General features: G+C 34.6%; 1 protein-coding gene across 5 annotated transcripts in view; it reads left to right on the top strand.

Moving 5' to 3' along the window:
* dync2h1 (dynein cytoplasmic 2 heavy chain 1) overlaps positions 1–19,159 on the top strand; it is a 149,434-nt gene that overhangs the window by 87,216 nt on the left and 43,059 nt on the right. For all 5 annotated transcript variants that reach the window (XM_088639212.1, XM_088639214.1, XM_088639211.1 and 2 more), the window contains 7 exons: positions 2,517–2,677; positions 3,111–3,236; positions 7,122–7,232; positions 9,579–9,734; positions 11,628–11,703; positions 12,128–12,339; positions 13,350–13,454. In XM_088639212.1, coding sequence (XP_088495338.1) covers positions 2,517–2,677; positions 3,111–3,236; positions 7,122–7,232; positions 9,579–9,734; positions 11,628–11,703; positions 12,128–12,339; positions 13,350–13,454 — 947 coding nt within the window. The remainder of the gene's footprint in view (positions 1–2,516; positions 2,678–3,110; positions 3,237–7,121; positions 7,233–9,578; positions 9,735–11,627; positions 11,704–12,127; positions 12,340–13,349; positions 13,455–19,159) is intronic.

Raw genomic sequence — 19,159 nt, 5'->3', positions numbered from 1 at the left:
GCCCCTGGAGCAGTTGGGGTTAAGGGCTTTGCTCAGGGGCCCAACAGAGTAGGATTCCTCTGCCGGCCGCGAGATTTGAACTGCCAACCTTCCAGCCACAGGTGTAGATCCTTTTTCAAGTAATCAGTTTTATTTACCACTGTAATAATTAAATTGAGCAGTTTTAAATGGTGAAGAAGGCAGAATGTCAACAAAACCTGCAAGAAAGATATACAAAGTTAAATTTACCAGTTGCATAAGAATTTCTATATACTGTATAAATTGTTCTCCCAATATGTTATGTACCTCTAGTAGCAATTACTGTGCTCGTGAATTTCTCGGCCATCTTTGCACTTTGCAATCTTTGCAGTTATGCCATACAAGTGAGATGGTATAATTTTGTCCATTCCTGTTAAATTTACTTCAGTTCTGACAAATATGTAGGGGGTAGTTTATGAATAGCAATTGTCTAATAAATTGTCACAACTTTGACTGGGTTTTGGTATTCTGCTTCAGGTCTTTGTCATGCTGAAGCGTGAAGTTTTAACCCAGGTTTGATTCTTTTCAATTCTTTGGCGACTCAATTTCTTGTAGGATTCATCTGTACTTTTCACCATTCATTTGTCCTTCAGTCCTGACAAGATTCCCAGTTCCTGCTGATGAGAAACATTCCCATAACATACTGTTACCACCATGCTTGACAGTTGTGATGTATTGGACTGGGTGATGTCCTTTATTTTGCCTGCACCGTTATTTTGATGCACAGTAATCATTGTATTTTGGCCCAAAAGTTCAATTTTATCTTGTCTGACCGTTAAACCTTCTGCCACATTATTTAAGATTAATCTTTTGGAGTAAAGGCTTCTTTCTTCTCTCTTTCTTCTTCCTATCCCATATAGCCCAGCTTTATGCAGCGACTGGGGTATTGTCAGTGTACAGTATGAACAGTGAATCCCATTTCAGACGTGCAACTTTGAAAACCTTTCAAAGTCACTGTTGGCTTTACAGTGGCATCCCTAACCAATTTCCTCTTGTCCAGCTGCTCTGTTTGGATGGGCAGTCTGATCTACTGTATGTACTGTAGTATCTGGATGATAAGATGCACATTCCACTTGTTAATGATGGACATCACTGTTCTCAGAGGCATAAGTAACCTCCTCCTGATCTATCACTTTATCCCTGTTTTGTTTCAACTTGGTCAATTTGTCGTATCACTGTGTGAGATAAATCTCCAAATTCAATATTTTTTTAAAGAAATTAATGGGAAAGATGTATTTACTCTGAAGTCAAGTTAAACTGCTTTTAATTATTCAGACAGAGGCTATTATACTATATTTCTGTCCAATTTAGGATAGACTACTTAAGCAGTTGAGAATCTTCTAATTGTCTTTAAAAATCAAATTTATTTATAGACTACCATCATTGTTTTGCTTTGGCAGTGTGGAGTAGAATCCAACTATAAAATCCTATCTGAAACTTTTAGGGGAGTGAATATCTTCGCAAGGCACTGTACACATTAAATAGTAGATACTGTATAATCCTCTTAATACTGTAATAAATACCTAACATGTCAGGATCCCCAAATGGCCTAATCGGATCTAGCGGTTTTTCAGATGTTTCACACTCTGGCAGGTTATTTTAAATGATTTATAAATGCAAATATGCCTAAAGATTGAAATTTATTTAGCAAAGTGATGGCTATACTGTAGTTGTAATAAATCTATACTATCTATAGTATGCACTTTTTGCCTTAGCAATTATAGTACTGCAGCTCAGCAATGGTCTGAGTATTACTGTCCAGTGTTGCAACAGACAATGTTTTATTATTGCTGTGATTACAATATCTTTGGAGTCTTGGGAATGACATATACGCTGCACAATGTTTTTGTAAATTTGTATAGGAAGTGGAACACAACTTTTACTTAAAAAATAAATTTCACATTAGAAGTATTACATATATACAGTAAGGGTGGATGTAATTAAAGAGTTATTACACAATTATCACATCTGAAGATGAACAAATTTTAACACTTCTAAAGCATGTCAATATTTTCTGAATGGATTTAGCTTATAAGCCCGTAATGGTTTTTATACCCAGTGAGGGACTGTTTCTAAAAGATGTTATAGTGAAATGTCAAAATATGTTCCAGTTTTAGTTTTCTCTATTTAAGTTTTTTGTGTTAACAAGAAATCTGCTGAAAATTCTAAAATGAATGAGGTATTCCAATTCTTTAAATTTGTGAAAAATATATCAGTTATTTATTAAACCAAATTTTCAGTTTGACATTAAAAAGGTAACTTGGGTTGTAATCAGGTGATGCTACAGGTGTACTTTTTTTCAGTGATTTGAAACAGAAATCACAAGGATAAGAGAGGAGTTTGAGTGGTTTGATATTGATCCAATGCACTGGCTCCTTTTTTGTTGATGAATTTACTTTGTGATTTCTATTGTTTTTTTTTTATTTTTACATTTTAGGAAGTGAGGTTGGCATTAAAGTGCATTCTAGCCCCTGTTTTGCTTCATTTCTTTCTGTAAGGCATGAAAGAGCTTTCTCCACCACCTTTGAATCTGAAGAGAATGTATAAGGAAACACTGGAAATTGAGCCAGTCCTGATCATCATTTCACCTGGGGCTGATCCTTCCCAGGAGCTCCTGGAGCTAGCCAGCGAGACAGTTGGCAAGGAGAGCTACCATGAGGTAAATCTGTGTTCTGAGTCAAGGCAAACAGCACTGCTTATCTCAGGCCTGCAGGAAGATAGCAAGAGGAGGCTGTTGGTTTGGGGTTCCTTTTCTAAATGAAAGCTGATGAGAAAAATACCCATATTATTAAGAGCTGTGGTCGATACCATCATTTCCTACTCCAATCTGTGTAATCCTCACAACAGCATGAGGGAGAGAATAAAACAGTTCTGAAAGTTAATGAGGCACCATTAATTTTTTGATTAGCTCTCTATCTCTGCAGTATCAGTAAACTGGTAGGCTCAGCTTTACCTATAAACAATTGAATATGAACATGCTTTGCATTTTTTGCCCTGATTTCAAAGATTGATATAGATTACCTTTTCTTACAGCAACTTAAATTGGACATTGAGTGATTTTTTTTTTCAATTTTTTCTTTCCTTTTGTGCAGGTGGCTATGGGCCAGGGCCAAGCTGACATAGCCATTCAGGCTCTTAAAGAATGTGCACGCAATGGAGAATGGCTTTGTTTAAAAAATCTACATCTGGTTACAGCCTGGCTTCCCCTGCTAGAAAAGGTGAGTGTGTCGCTGAGTCAAGTCTCCAGACTGAGACTAAAACAGTCGCAAATGCACCAATAATAAATAAATATGATAGATATGTGTTTATTTCTTATATTAAGACATGCTCCAATTTAGTATCGTTATCCTTCCATTTTAGTCACTGTTCTGTGTTTTAAGTACCATTTCAAGAGAAGCATCTTGTATGCTATATTGCTAGCCTTGGTCTTTTAAAGAAAATCTGCTGTCAAACTACAGTACCTTTCTACAGTACAGTACAGTAGTTTCTACATTTCATTGTCTTTGGTTACAGTAAACAAAAGACAAATTACAAACCAATGCGCAATTTAACGATCACAATGCTGATACCTTCATGGATTAACATTTTGTTGCAGTGATTTTTTCATATCTAAAACGCAGTTCAGTCATGTTAGCATTAAGGACTACGTAGAAATGTCTCAATGCAAGATAAGTTTTGTATTTTTTTAATTAGTAGCTCAGATTTGAAAGAATTAAAAACCAAACAACTGTACACCTAATTATACAGAAGGTCATTGTCTTTGACAGGAAAGCTTATGTTATTTATTGTGTGTAGTGCAAAGGAATATGCTAAGGCATGATCCTTACCAGAACTCCAAAACTTGGCAGTGCAGTTCTGTTTTTATGGTTATTAATATAACTTCAAAAAGTATCATTTTCTTTAGCTGAAGGAATGAAAGTTCATGCTAGGGCAGTGTTTAAAGGTGATTCCTGAAAATCAGTGAGAACTGAATATTTGTGCAAAGAAATGTGTTACTTTAGCCAAACGGAGAGGGTTAACATTGTGGTTCATATTTAAATATAAAATAACACAGGTATATGGTAACTCATTAGTTACCATTGTGTCTGACTGAAATGATTTTATGGTTTCATCCAATGTTATATGAACTTTGCTCTCGTTTATACTCACGGAAGCTTGAGGCTTTTGAACTATTTTGAACTTCGCTTCCATATTAGAAGTAAAAAAGTCTGCTATAACTAAGACCAGTTTTGCTGAAGGAAGGCTTGTGCAAAGATTTCAGGTCTGGCATTTTCAAACACTGGTCAAGGGGGAGTGAGCAGCTACTCTGGACTATTTCTGCCTCAGAAAGATTACAACACAGAAAAGTAGGTGTCACCTCTGTGCAACCAAGGGTGAATCTGTGAAGAAACATGATAAAAGCGAAAACAAAAAAGTGCAGTGTAAATAACAAGTCTGCCAAAAGGGGGAATAAGATGAAGATGATAGGGGGAGGGGGGGGAGAGCAAAAAGTGCCTTCTGCTTTTGCAGACAGCAATTTCCCTGGGGATCTTTTACAGTTAAAACAATATTTAGTCCTTAGTAAAATGTAAAACATGAAGCCATTATAAGTGCTGAACTGAAATCTGTATCTAGATTCCAAATTCCAATAAATTTACTGGATGAAGCCTTTTCTACCATCAGAATATCTTGTGTTTTAGCTACTAAAATGTTTTTTTTTTAAGTTCAGAGGAAATAGTTACCTCCACTGAACCCTCTTAAGTATTTTAACACTTTATTTCATTTCATTGTAAAGGAAAATGAAAGCGTAACAATTTGAAGAATACAGTATAGTACAAGGAGGACATGGTTAGTCACCACAGGCTAATTCCATGAGGGGAAGCTACTCTTGCTTTAAAGAGGTTTACTGAGGGAAGAGGTTTTCTTTCCTTTAATATGAGTTAGAATAATATTTTTCTCTAAAGGGTCGACATGGTGGTGTAGTGGTTAACATTTAATCTCTGGGGCTCTGGGTTCAATTCTAGACCTGGGGAGCTATCAGCATGGAGTTTGCATGTGGGTTTCACAGTATATACACAATTGAATAATAGAAACACTCTTTGTGTTTCCCCCTATTGTTGTGGGATAACGCGACATGTATAACTTAAAAAATCTTCAGAGATGTTAGTCTTTCACGAGGAAGGAAAAACTATAAAGAATCAATCAAGCACATTCTGTATTATTCTGTCATGAAGGTACATGTCAGACCTCTTTGAATACAAATAAACAAGGAAAAGTATTTGGTTCATTATTCCATGATAATCCCATGCTTTTTTTATCTAATCAAAGTGGATTCTTACCACTTAGTTGAAAGTTAAACTGTTTTAAGATGAATCATGTTTCTAATGAGTTTAGTAAATACTGTATTTCTTTAAAGAAGCTTGTCTTTGTTTCCTCAAATCAATGATCGATCTCTGCGTTTGTGTTTGAAAAAGTGCAATGGTATCAATGAGGGATTTAGAAATTAATAAAAATAGGTAAAAATGAAAACATTTGAGTAACTTAATTAATGGTCATAGTACACTGCTGTACCATCAGCTGTCAAGAATGTAGGAAATACAGATGTTTACATACAGTATGTGAAAAAACATTAAATACCTTGACTAATTTTGAATGACATGTCTAGTGTTACAGTGAATATGAATGTTCAGGGGAATTATCTGCTTTATAGCCAGAAATGATTATTATGAATAAAATATCTCCATCTTCTTCTGCTTTGGGAGGCCTCTGAGTTGTTTGCTGTAGTTAGGCAAATAACCACTCTATCATTCTCACCTTTCAGAATATTATCCTTTGTTTAATTTGCATTTCAAAATGCACCTGACAAAAATAACACTTGCTTTGGTTTTAGAAATTTGCAGAGGCCTTAAATGTCATTGAATCAATTTTTTAGCTTTGCTCATTTTAATTAGTATTATCACTGAAATATTATAAAATTATTATCCCAAGATGAACAGAATTGCCAAATTTATATCTTATAATAAAGTAGTTGTAATCAATGCTACCTGTTTAATTATGCATTGGGATCCATGGCATGGTGTCAGCTAGGATCTCTCAGGCCTACTGAAGCAATAAAAGTATATTGGCAGTCTGTGCTGGCTGATTTAATACTCTCCTCCACCCTAAAGTAATGTGCAGTGGTGTTTTCTGGAGCAATTGCTTTTGTATGTTGTTTCTCTGTTATTAACATAGATTTTATTATAACACTTATATAGGAATATAATCTCTTTATGTACTATGCAGTATGAAATAGTTCAAGTAGGTAGCTGCGTCAGCATTGCGTAGGCTACAAAGGAACAAGTAAAGGTTTATTCCATGCTGAAAAGAAAGAAACATTTCACACCCGAAGAAGGCTCCACAGCCAAAACATTGTGTTCCCTTTCTTCTCTTTTTCAGCTTGGAATAAACTTTTATTTGTTCCTTTAAAGTATTATATAATTTATATTTAAGTTCATATTTGTATGGGCAATCATCTACCAGATTTGTTTTATTTAACCTTGAACAGGATGTTTCAGGCACAAAAACTTATTTTGATTTATTTTCAGTATTTTGGCACTGCACATATCTGAGCTTCCATTTCTCCATTTACCTCATTTTGTAGTTTCTCATGTTCTAGTTTCAGTGACCAGGCTGCATTTTGAACATGAATACATAGTTTTTTTTCTGCAGTAGTGCAAATAATAATGTGGTATTCTTTGGAAGATGTGCTACTATATAGTGGCAAGATGCTGCAGTTCTCTACCTTATGAATGAATAGATTTTATCTGTTTTTACAAACAGAAAATAGTCAACTGGATGCCCTACAATTAAACTAAAACTGATGTTTGACGTTTCCTCCTTTTCTGCAATACAAACAAAATTAATTTTATACTAAAGCATATTTTTATATATTAATTGTATGTTAAAATGCTTAGAGAAACAACCACATGAAACGGAACGCATCTGCAAGTGCACAGTTCAAAGGCATGCAAAGAATCCTACTGTAGGTGTGTAAAAGTAGGCCAAAGAAACGTAAAAATGAGAACAATATGTAAATATAATTACAGTGATTGCTTCTTTCATTTAATTTTACCCTTTTGTCTCAGGAATTAAATGCTCTTCAACCCAAAGCTAGCTTTCGCCTCTGGCTTACAGCTGAAGTCCATCCAAAGTTCACTCCCATACTACTTCAGTCCAGTTTGAAGATTACGTATGAGGTAAGGTTTTAAACATGTTCATTTTTTTACATTGCCTTGCAGAAGTAACAAAGTAATAGTAGCAGTAGCATTTTGAAAACAGGAAAGCCCAGGCTTTTGTCAAACATTCTAGCTTTGTATTGTGAGCACAATAGTGTATGCTTTCCAGATACTGAATACTGTATGTCACTTGGTTATACCTTCCTTGTGTTACATTACAGCGTTAACCATCATACATGATTTCAGTCTGTCAGTTTCTTTCTGTATGCACTGCCCATCTTTGCACTGTTGATATTTATTGGTTTACCTGTCACTGCAAGCAAGGTGTCCAGTTGACAATTTTTTTGTATTTCACTTTAAACTTGTTTTTTGTATTCACTTTTAAATATTCACAGCTTGAGCCAAACAAATAGTCAAAATGTTGGTTTTTTTTTGGTTGTAGTGGTGGAATAGCATGTTTTCTCTACTACTGTGGGCTACAACTATATCTAAAATATTAAATTTTTGTATTGGTTTTACAATAGAAATAAGAACTACAGGTGTCAAACTGTCATACATGAACAATGTACAGGTAAATCAAGAATACATGATTGTTGTGGACTACCAACCTGACGCTTTATAAATATTTGTATCTTTTCATGTACAAAAAGGGATTATTTTCACGGGGCATTTTTTTAGCACATTGACGTCTATGAAGTTATTATTAGACAACAAAGCATATCCACTTGGTACAAGTGTTTTGTAATATTTAGACAGTCCAGCCAGTTCACTGTTGTGGGAGAGCTGGAACCTATCATGGCAAGCAAGTGTGCCAGGCAGGGTCCACCCTTGATAGGATGCCAGTCCATCGCAGGGCACACATACACACACAAAGACAAACACACACACACACAGTCACACCAGAGCCAGTTTTCCCAGAAGCCAATTAACCTACCAGTATGTTTTTAGCTATGAGAGGAAACCCTTGTGAACACAGGTAGCAGCCCAGGTCTGGAACTGAACCTAGGGCCCAAGAAGTATGAGGCAACGATGCTTACCACTGTGCCACCGAGTTAAACCATAATATTTATTGGATTTATTTCATCCTGATACATATTCTACGGAATCAAATTGCTTAAGCATTTTAAATATTAGACATTCGGTATTATTATGCTCGTTTTAACAATAATGGTAAAAAATTAAATATGTTAAATGTGGTGAAATCAACTTGCTCAGCACATACAAAAATAAAGTCGTTTTAGGCCTTCATTCAGGGCAGTTGCTGGGCCCTGTGTTTCTGAGACTGCCAGCTATACTTTGGGCTGTCTGTGACCATGAGCTTCCAGTGGCTGGTGTACAGCTGGTTGGGGTTGGGAGGCTACAAAAGTGGTCAGGGTTTCCTCGCCTCAGCAAACAACTATGCAACAATGTTCCCTTGTATTTGACTGGTTTCCCATGAGGTTGCACTGTTACTAAGAGCTTCCTTAAATTCTTATTCTAATGTCTTAACTCTCCTGTGTTTTGATGTGGGTTTACAGTGTGAAAAAAAGCAGAATGCCTGGTGGTTCAGCTTTTGCAAAAACTGGGACTGTATATCTTAGCACTGAGCTCAAACGATTAACACTTGTTGATTCCAAATTGAGGAGTTAAGAAGCTACTCATTATTCACTCTCTAATTTAAATATAAAAATATAAAATTAAACGATCTTATACAGTATCTCCATTTTACTTAAGGTACTCAATAAAAATAACTATAATTATGCTATCACTTCCTTAGTGCATACTGAATTCTGAGAATCAAGAGTCTTCAAAGGGCTCAAGCAGGCTTTATTTATTTCCCCTACAGTATAAGATCAGTATATTGACTATGGATATTGCATCTAACAGGGCCCTTTAGAAGGAAATTTGCTAGTCAAGAATCATAGAGTGTGAGACACTTGACTAAAAAAAATTCTGGGGTTACTGAAAAAAAATGCATTTCTGATCTTTTATTTATAGAGAAAATAATTGCTGTCTTCTATACAAAGTCGATAATGTTATGAAGCCATTTCTTGAAATAGCATTATAGTAACATGCATCTTAAGGTGTTTTTTTTTTTCAGGGTAGTACAATCCTTACGAAAGGTGCATTCAAACCGCTGATGTGTATTACAAGAAATATTCAGATTTTTTTTAATTTGCATTCCATATTGTATGTCATTTCTTCCTTTGTTTGAATCATAGAGAACAGATTTGAAAAGATACAGAAGTGGATTAATGAACACAGTCTTTTTTTTTTTATTCAAAAGACGTGACTGAATCATTTTATTGCATCCAGTCAATGATAAAAGATTCCATATGCCATAAAATGGATTTAGAGTAAACATTCTAATCACTATTTTGTTCCTAGGCCCCTCCAGGCCTGAAAAAGAACTTGATGAGGACATATGAATCCTGGTCCCCTGAACAGATCAGCAAGAAAGGTCTGGTGCCTCGAGCTCAGTCCCTGTTTTGCCTGGCATGGTTCCATGCAGTGTGCCAAGAAAGAAGGAATTATATCCCTCAAGTACGTATTCTTCCTCCCGTAAGACCAAAATCAAAGTAAGAAAATAGTTAATGAGTTGGCACTTTAAATTAAAAAATCTCAAACAAGGAAAATATTCAGTGTATTTAGGTGTGTTTTAAGAGTATGAATTTGCTACATTATGGGAACAAATATTCATTAGCTCTTATAGTTTCTTAACACTGAACAAACTGAATTGTTCAGTTCTAGTTAACTGTCACTAGCAGCTTTTTCACACATAATAGGACTCAGTTTGACATGTCTGACTTTGACCAATGAATCATACATAAAGTATATACATCATATACTATCATATTACTAAATATACTATCATATTCTCTGTTTAAAATCAAAGATAGTTAAGCAAGACATTACTTTTCTAAATCAATGTTTACTATTTCATTCTAATGCAATACAGATGGTCCTCCTCTTAAGTTCTAGTTTTCATTTGCGTAGTCTTACGTATAAAAGAAGAGTTATTGGTCTGTAATTTCTTGGGTCGATTTTGTCACTCATTTTGGAGTATATCTTTGTTGATGGACAACACATTAGCAGTTTTTCAATCAATGAGTATTGCTCCTGACTTGAAAATGTTTTATCTTTTCCAAAATACAGTTCAATTAGTTTTGGTCGCGTTATGATCGCTATAATTGTTCCCTGTTCAAATAAGCTTAAATGTCAATTAAATGTGTTTTCTTTTAACTGATCAAGATTCATTAGCATTAAGATTTGTATAAATATGATTGTATTTACATATGCAGCCTTTTTTATATTTCCATGTGTAAGGGCACGTCATTTCTTGTTACCCTATGGGGAATTTCAATTGAGATCAGTTCAAGATTAAATCTACTCCAATGGCTTATTTTTTCGTCTTTGTGTTCTGCGTTCTGGGGGTCCAGTGCCAACAGTCTGCTTCAGCTCAATCTCCACACGCAGAGAACACACATGCCAGTCAAATCAGCGGTTATTTTCAGCTTTCAAAACTGATTGATAGAAAATGCCACACATAGCCCAAGGGTCTTCATGAAATTAAATTAAAATATCCCATCCCTGACAGATGAATTTACATCTAAGGAATCATCTGCAAGACTAGCATATGATAGGTTTATTGAGCTGAAGAAGAATCTGGATCACATGGATCGAACAAAAATGTGATGGGTCATTCGTAGAATCCATTTGAAAAAAAAATCTCTTCTAATTTGGTAAATTATTTGTAAAGAAGGTGTAAATGGCAGTATGCAAGATGCCAGTGTTTTATTAATCTTTTTCATCAAGCCTATGGCTAAACACCACAAAAGTAAATATTTGTAATTTCCTCTCTGAATTTAAATTTTATCTACAATGCATAATAGGAGATATTTTTGTACTGTAGTAATTGCATGTTGCAAGTGACACTCATGGAATTATAAAGTATTTCAGACCTACACTAAAGCAGTTTCAAACAGAAGTCTCTGAAATTGCCATATATTAGGATTGATCATCCCAGACCGGTACTAAATTTACCACAGGTCATTCCAGTTTTTTGAAACATTGGTTTTCCAACAGATTGATAACCATACCAGACTATAAGGGAAATGAAGGATTTGATATCCATGATAAATTACTTACCAATGTAAGAAGGTTAGCTATCAGGCATGACTCTAAGAATGAACCATATACCATATAATCACACTAACTGACATGTCTTCATAACTAAAAGTTATGTTTATGAACCTTATATATTACAACATTGTATTTTTCTTTTTTTTGCCTTTGTTTTGCCTTTGGTCTCACATTCAAAATATGTGAAACAAGTGGAAGAAAAAATTACAAAGGTGGAAGAGTTTACAGAGATATAGAAATACCAAAAGAAGACCTTTCAATTGACAATTTTTATTTTAACTTGAATTTTTTTAGGGATGGACAAAATTCTACGAGTTCTCTCTCTCAGATCTTCGTGCTGGATTTGATATCATTGACAGGCTTTTTGAAGGTCAGTAGAGGAAACAAGAAAGAAATTGATATTTAGAAGCACTGCCATTGGTTTATAAAAAAAGGCTATTTTTAAACTGGATAGTATTTATTAATGTATTACTTTTCAGTTAGGTTGGTGCCAAAATTTACTTGTGTTTATGCAGATATTATAGATGTAAATACATTTAATATTTTCTGAAGTATATAATGTAACATGTGCTTTTCAGGTATTGAAAACATCCTAGGACAATCTATTTTAATCCAGTTATGAAGTTAAGTATTTTTCTATCCAAGTACACACTATACATATAAACAACTTGAGACGGTAAAATCACTACATGAACAGTGATGGATTTGTTTTCTATAGTTTCTAATGATACTCTAAAACTTGAATATCAAATGTTTAACTGATGTCGACAAAAACTATTGCTTATGGATTACAGGATCTAGGGATGTGCAGTGGGAGTTCGTTCACGGTCTGCTGGAAAATGCCATCTACGGTGGTCGTATTGACAACCTGTTTGATCTTCGCATCTTAAGATCCTACCTGGAGCAGTTTTTTAACTGCAGACTTATCACAGGGTCCCAGACACGCAGCAAGAAACTGACGGCCTTTCCTTTCCAAATCTCTCTACCTAGTTCCTGCAGCATTATAGTAAGTGGTCTGGCTTTTTCCATATCGAGTTTGGACACTTTATATTGGAGTTTCATGTTTCTAGTAAAAAAACTAATTGGGAAAGATTTATTAAATTAGAAATTAGAATAATATAAATTAGAAACAATTTATTAGACAATTGTCTTAAATTTGTTAAGTAGCAGTAGAATCACATTACCTATATTTAGAGTAATTAAAATAGACATTTTACTGGTCCTCCCAATAGATAATCTAAACAGTGGTTAACTCCATGAGAAACTGAAAATGAAACTTTGGGGACTCAACCAGAAGAGGCACATTTTTAAAGCAAAATAGTCCAAGCCCTACAGTGCAGTTTATTGTTAGTCAGAGTTTGAGCTATATCACAAACCAGCTGTGACTATAACCAATACTGTGGTGCACAGAAACCCAAGTGCTGCTATTTGTCTTTGGTTGTCTGTAATTTGTGATTGGCACCTGTGACAGTGTAGCACTCTCAGCAAGAGCTGCATAGGTCTTTCACTCAATACTATCTCTGTTATAAGCCCTGTAGCACCTGCAGTGTGAAAAATAGCAGGTGTCTTGAAAGTGCTTGTGCATGCTTCAGAGGAAGGCATTAAGTTCTCACCTCTCATGTGTGTAGTTGTGAGATGTGAGAATCGTAATAGTTAACTAAGTTGATGATAATTGTCATTTCCAGATTGGAGGTGAAAAAAGGTTACTCCATTTTTAAAAAGTAATAAATTCAAGTTCTGCAAAGAAATGTCCTAGAAAACAATAAAGAAGAAAAATAAAAATAACAATGATTTTGTAGCAGTAAATTAAAATATGAAATTAAATATTGCATAGTAGAATAGCTTCCTGATAAGAAATCTAAATGTGTTTACAATTGGTTTTTTTTATTCAGTTTATTTCTGGGCATTTAAGAAAGGTAGAGAAAAAGTCCCTTTAGGTCATTTAAAAAGATTGAATACAAAGAGGCTTGATGACAAACTGATATGATACTAATATGTATCCTGAATTAATTTTAGGATTACCGCAACATTGTTGAAAATCTGCCAGAGGATGACAGACCATCTTTCTTTGGTCTGCCAGCAAATATAGAGCGTTCATCCCAGCACATCATTAGCTCCCAGGTAGGACATTATAGATGACTGTTGTTTTACTTCAGAAAATTAAAAACCAATGTCTTTGTTTTAGTTAAGGGATTCACGTCTTGCTGCAGATTTTAATATTCTGGTAAATTACAGAGACAGTAACTATTGAGGAGTTTAAATGCTCCAAATAAATTACTTTGACAAAGATTCAGTGCTTAGTTATTTACAAAAAGATTATTTGATATGGAATGACTTAGGTATCCAGGGCATCGCTGATCTTTCACCATTTGCCTGCTCAAACTGCTTAAAATGGGGAAGGTTTTGCTTATACAGTGTAAAGCTCATAATTATAATAGCACATATGTGCCAAAACTGCAAAAGGTGGACAGATAATTTGCTGAGCTCTGACATTCCAGAGCATCAAAGAAGAGGGAAACATGTAGCCAACAATTATATGTTGACCCTGACAAAGCATTATTTTAGCTTGGACTGCACAGAATTGCAGGCTGAAAAACATTCTGAGATTTCCTGTGGAAACTTTAGCTTTGGAATTGTTTGAACTCAAGGGACCAGGAAAAGCGCAATAAAATAAGTGGCTATGTTGAAAGAAAAGATTCCAGCCCATATAAATTATCGGAACAAGGGTTTTCAGTAGACTTGTACCTTATCCATTAATTTGCTTAACAGGGTTTGGCACATACTGTACCAGTGCCAGCAAAGGATTAGTGTCACGAGAGAGCTGCAAAGCTTATCTTTTCATGAACATCAAATGTTTAATTTAACCAAATATTTAATAATCTTATATCTCTTCCATTCTGGCGATAATGAGATATTCTGGTCTTTATGTAAAACACTTCATACATCTTAATCTTTTTATTTCTTGCTACAAAACTATCCTTTGTGTTTTTGTGTTTAAATATTGTGAATTTTCCATTCTATACTGGAGTGTAGCTGTTTTCTTCTGCACTATAACAATATTATACCATTCTATTTGGTGCCCACTCGCTTTTGTAGGTAACTTTTTATATCTAAACTTTTTTTTGTCATGGGCAACTGTGTATGTTGTAATTTAAAAATTCTTAATTTAAGCTCTAGACAAAAACACTACAGAATCACTAAAACATACTATCTGTAATGAATAATGAGTTAATCTGTGCATATGTATCTTTAAAATTCAGTGTGGCCAAACCAATGTCTCAGAAAATTATATAATTAGTTATAGTAACAACCATCAATAATGCATTTGTTTCAAATACTGGCCTTGGGAATGGTTTTTAACAACTCATTGCTACCACAGGTATTATAAACTTTTGTAATATCATTGCAAACTATGCTAGTGCCATAACTCTTTTCATACTTTATAAATTTTCCATTTATTTTCCAAATGGAGTTTTCCTGTGTAGAAAAAGTAATATCTTCATATGTAGAAATGTGTTCAGTGTTATAATAGTAATAATTAGTAATTGCTTACACTTATATAGAGCTTTTCTGGACACTCCACTCAAAGCGCTTTACAGGTAATGGGGACTCCCCTCCACGACCAATGTGCAGTATCCACCTGGATGATGCGACGGCAGCCATAGTGCGCCAGAACGCTCACCACACATCAGCTATCAGTGGGGAGGAGAGCAGAGTAATGAAGCCAATTCATAGATGGGGATTATTAGGAGGCCATGATTGGTAAGGGCCAATGGGAAATTTGGCCAGGATGCCGGGGTTACACCCCTACTCTTTTCGAGAAACGCCCTGGGATTTTTAATGACCACAGAGAGTCAGGACCTCGGTTTTACATCTCATTTACAGTATACGGCTCATTTACGGTTCCTGTTTACAGTATAGTGTCCTGATCACTAGCGCCCCCTGCTGGCCCCACTAACACCTCTTCCAGCAGCATCCTTAGTTTTTCCAGGAGGTCTCTCATCCAGGTACTGACCAGGCTCACACCTGCTTAGCTTCAGTGGGTTGCCAGTTGTGAGTTGCAGGGTGATGTGGCTGCTGGCATATGAATTATGAATTACATTTAAGTTCAAGGAAAGATCCATAATATTGTTTACTTTTAAATCAGACATCTTTCTGGGGGATTACAAAATCTTGCATGTTACATGAACCTATAAACACAGCACACTAAGAACAATAGTAATTAGACCAGGTTTGATTTTGCCAGAAAGCAATCCTGACCTCTTCTGAATACCCCAGGGATAAGCATACACCAGATATGAACTGTGGTTTACCATATAATAAAAATAAAAGAAATTGTACTCTTCCCATTATTAATTGCTGTCTTTTTGTCTTTTACCTTTGAACATCAGACATATGTTCTTAATTTTGTGAGAACTTTTTCCATCTGGGTTCATTAGTGTAATTAGTATCTTTAAAACACTGATGAAACTCAGTTAATCGAGAAAGCAGCCAGAAGGTAATACATTTATGAATTCACTTTTTTTCTCATTTATGTTGTTCATTGTTTTTTGAAGATGAGTTGAAATTCACAACAAAATGCACAATCAAAATATGCACTTTATTTTCACTAAAATATTTTTGGTGCTGGGTACAATAAATGTTTTCTTTGTGCTAGATGACATATTTTAAGTTAACTGACAAAAAACTAGTAACCTGCATTATTATTTTTTCATGTATCCAAAATTCCTAAGGGAGAATTTTCTTACCAGTAGATTAATTCTTACATTTTCAGTTTAAGTGTCAAGCCATAAATAAACAGTTGTACATTTTTTTCTGATATGATCCATAAATTATGTTCATCTTTTTCCTTTTGCTGAAAAGTTGCATTATATGGTATTTTGGCAATGGCATTATATTAACACAACAATATTCTGTTTCATTAAGAGCTTTCTGCAAATTTTAATTTACTTGTGATTTGTAATTGGAAACAAATATAAGATTGAAATGTGATCAAGTGTTGCATATTGATTTCATACTACACAATTCTGTTTTGTGTGCATATTACATCACGCCTGACCAAATTCGATTCTTCATTATGTATGATCACCATTTCAATTTTTTTATATAGAACAATTATTTTTTAAAAAAAAATTTCTGTAAAACTTTGGTAATCTCCAAATTATTTTAAATACATAAAAGCTGTGCATTTTATTTTATCTGGCAATACAAAAGGCATTTTTTCAATAAATTAATATTATATTCATTACAACTAATAAGTCATTGAAGATATGTGCCATGAATGTATTTCTACAAAGACATCTTGGATTATTTTCCGAGTCACGGTATTTAGAACTACTGTATATATGTGGATTGTATACATTAACATTTCATTAGAGATGCTGTATTAAGACCATTTCTCGTGCTTATATCGCTCTTGGGAAACATTTGGAGTCTCAGACATTTGTCACCTTTATTAAGGTTACTTTCTTTGCAATTCTAATGGTGCTATGGAATTTGCATGCTGTATATCAACTAAAGCACTCAGTTCCTGAATATTTGTTGCAGTTTTGTCCAGTGTATGTGTAATTTGCATGTTCTTGTATCCTGTGAATTTTGGATGACGGATGAATAATTGCAATGCTAACTGTAGGTAAAAATATACCTATTTAAACCCATAGTATACCATAAGAGCAATTTAAGAAGGATGAAAAATTCTGTACTGATTTTAAGAATGTTCATTTTGACAAGAATAGAGTCACAATTTTTACCTTGATTCTCTTTGTAAAATAATGGAACACATTTATCTTAACATGAATCTTAAATTGATGCTGTAGGGAGTTTGGCATATAATTTTGTGAGTTTACCGTAAAGAACTAATTAAATTGCTCTTTAAATGTTAATATGTTGGAAACCATGTATAAATATATCAGCATAAAAATTGGTGAATTCTATGCTTTATAATGTACAGTTCATCATTGGAAATAATGCTTTCCCTTCAGTAAGATCTTATTTATTGTTTTAACTTTCATTCTTCAGCACAGAAAGAGCTAGATTCTGCATTCTTCATAACATAAACTTAATATTATACATAAAGCTATTACTTAGTAATCTTGTTTTTAATTGTTTGATAGGCTTAAGCACTCAGTAGTAGTTTCACAGATTAGGGTGTCTCCAAAGCCAAGAATTCAAAGAATGTTATATTTTCTAAATGCCCAATGGAAATCTGTCTTTCATCAAAGGAATCTTTTAAATTTCAAGCAGATCCACCTAAAGTGTGTTTTTGGCATTTTATATATAATATATATAATAAATTTTATTTTACAGTATATAGCACCTTTAAAAGTAGCTTCCCAAAGCACTTCACAGTAAGAAAAAATGTTAACAAGGATAAGAGACTACAAAAGTGGCACAAAAGGCTTAGAATGGAGTAAAAGATGCAAGGAGCAGACAAAGTTAAATAAAAGCCTTTATTTTTCAGTTCGAAGGACGGATTTTCCCTGTTTTGTTGTTATAAGTAATGATCTGCTCAACTATCAAAATGTGTAATGTATTGAATTCAATTTTTCTTTTGATTTTTTTTTATTTGTGTTTTGTAACATATAGTGGTCCTTGTGGAATATTTGAAAAATGTTAGCAGTGTCTTTAATTCCATTAAGATATATTTGATTAAAATGTGTTTGGCCAGTGAGATGTGTGTGTGACACACTGTATACTGCTAGAGCCAGATAAATGATGCAGTGCAGTTCTGGATCTGAGCTGCTGTAAAGTGAACCTCCATGTACTAAAATCAATGAATCTCTGATGAGAATATATCAAAGGTACTGGAATCCCATTCCATTTTCTTAACCCATGCTTGTGTTCTTGTGCACATGCAGTGTATAGTGTGTAGAGTGAATGCAGTATATTTGGATCTTATGAAGAGAAATTATATATTTTATATAGTAACAGAGGATAAACTATTCTTTAATGTGTACTTTGTGACTTACAGCAATAGTTAAATTGTGTCTTTAATTTGGGCTAGGAGCTGAAAGTTTTGTCTGATCTGAAGTAGTTTTTGAAACATGCTTGACCAACTCTTCCGCTTGTGAATATGGTTTCCCAATATTATATTTCGATGTATTTCATGAAACGTTTGATTCAGGTGATTAAAACTTAAAATTTCTTAAGATAATTAGCAAATCTAATGTGATACGAGTAGTAGTTAAGGAGCATCTTTGAATTACTTTCACTTCAGCAATGTCCTACCCTAAAGAAGTCATTATTTCTCACAGAGTATCTACCCACCTACATACTGTATAAAGCTGATGCTCTGTGAAATCACTGCATACTTATTAAAGATGCACCCTCTGTGCCTTTTAATGGATTGCAAACATCATTTAATTAGAAACGTTGAGTTGTGTGGAGCAATATAATTAGCATTCTGTTGAGATGTGCCTGAATTATAAACTGGTAGCTTAGCTGAGTTTACTTAACTCATACCAGTTGTTTTGAGCTGTTTTAATAATAATAAGATCACTTTATTGGCCATATACAATTTGTTGTATAAGGAATTTGTTTTTTCACATACCCAACTTGCCACACAGACAGGGAGAGAAGCTTGGGGTCAGAGCGCAGGGTCAGCCATTTATACGGCCCCTGGAGCACTTGGGGTTAAGGGCCTTTCTCAGGGGCCCAACGGAGTAGGATTTCTCTGCCGGCCACGGAAATCCTACCGGCAACCTTCCAGACACAGGCGCAGATCCTTAGCCACAGAGCCACCGCACCGCCCTAAGTTAAGTTGTGTGAGATTGTGAAAAAGTGAAAGGTTACTGGGTTGTATCAGCTTACCTGTACCTTCCAGCCCG

The sequence above is a fragment of the Lepisosteus platostomus genome, chromosome 7, assembly GCF_059453375.1.
Source record: "Lepisosteus platostomus isolate fLepPlt1 chromosome 7, fLepPlt1.hap1, whole genome shotgun sequence".
Classification (NCBI taxonomy): domain Eukaryota; kingdom Metazoa; phylum Chordata; class Actinopteri; order Semionotiformes; family Lepisosteidae; genus Lepisosteus; species Lepisosteus platostomus.
Note: the sequence above shows the minus strand (reverse complement) of the source record. Positions and strands in the feature narration are given on the sequence as shown.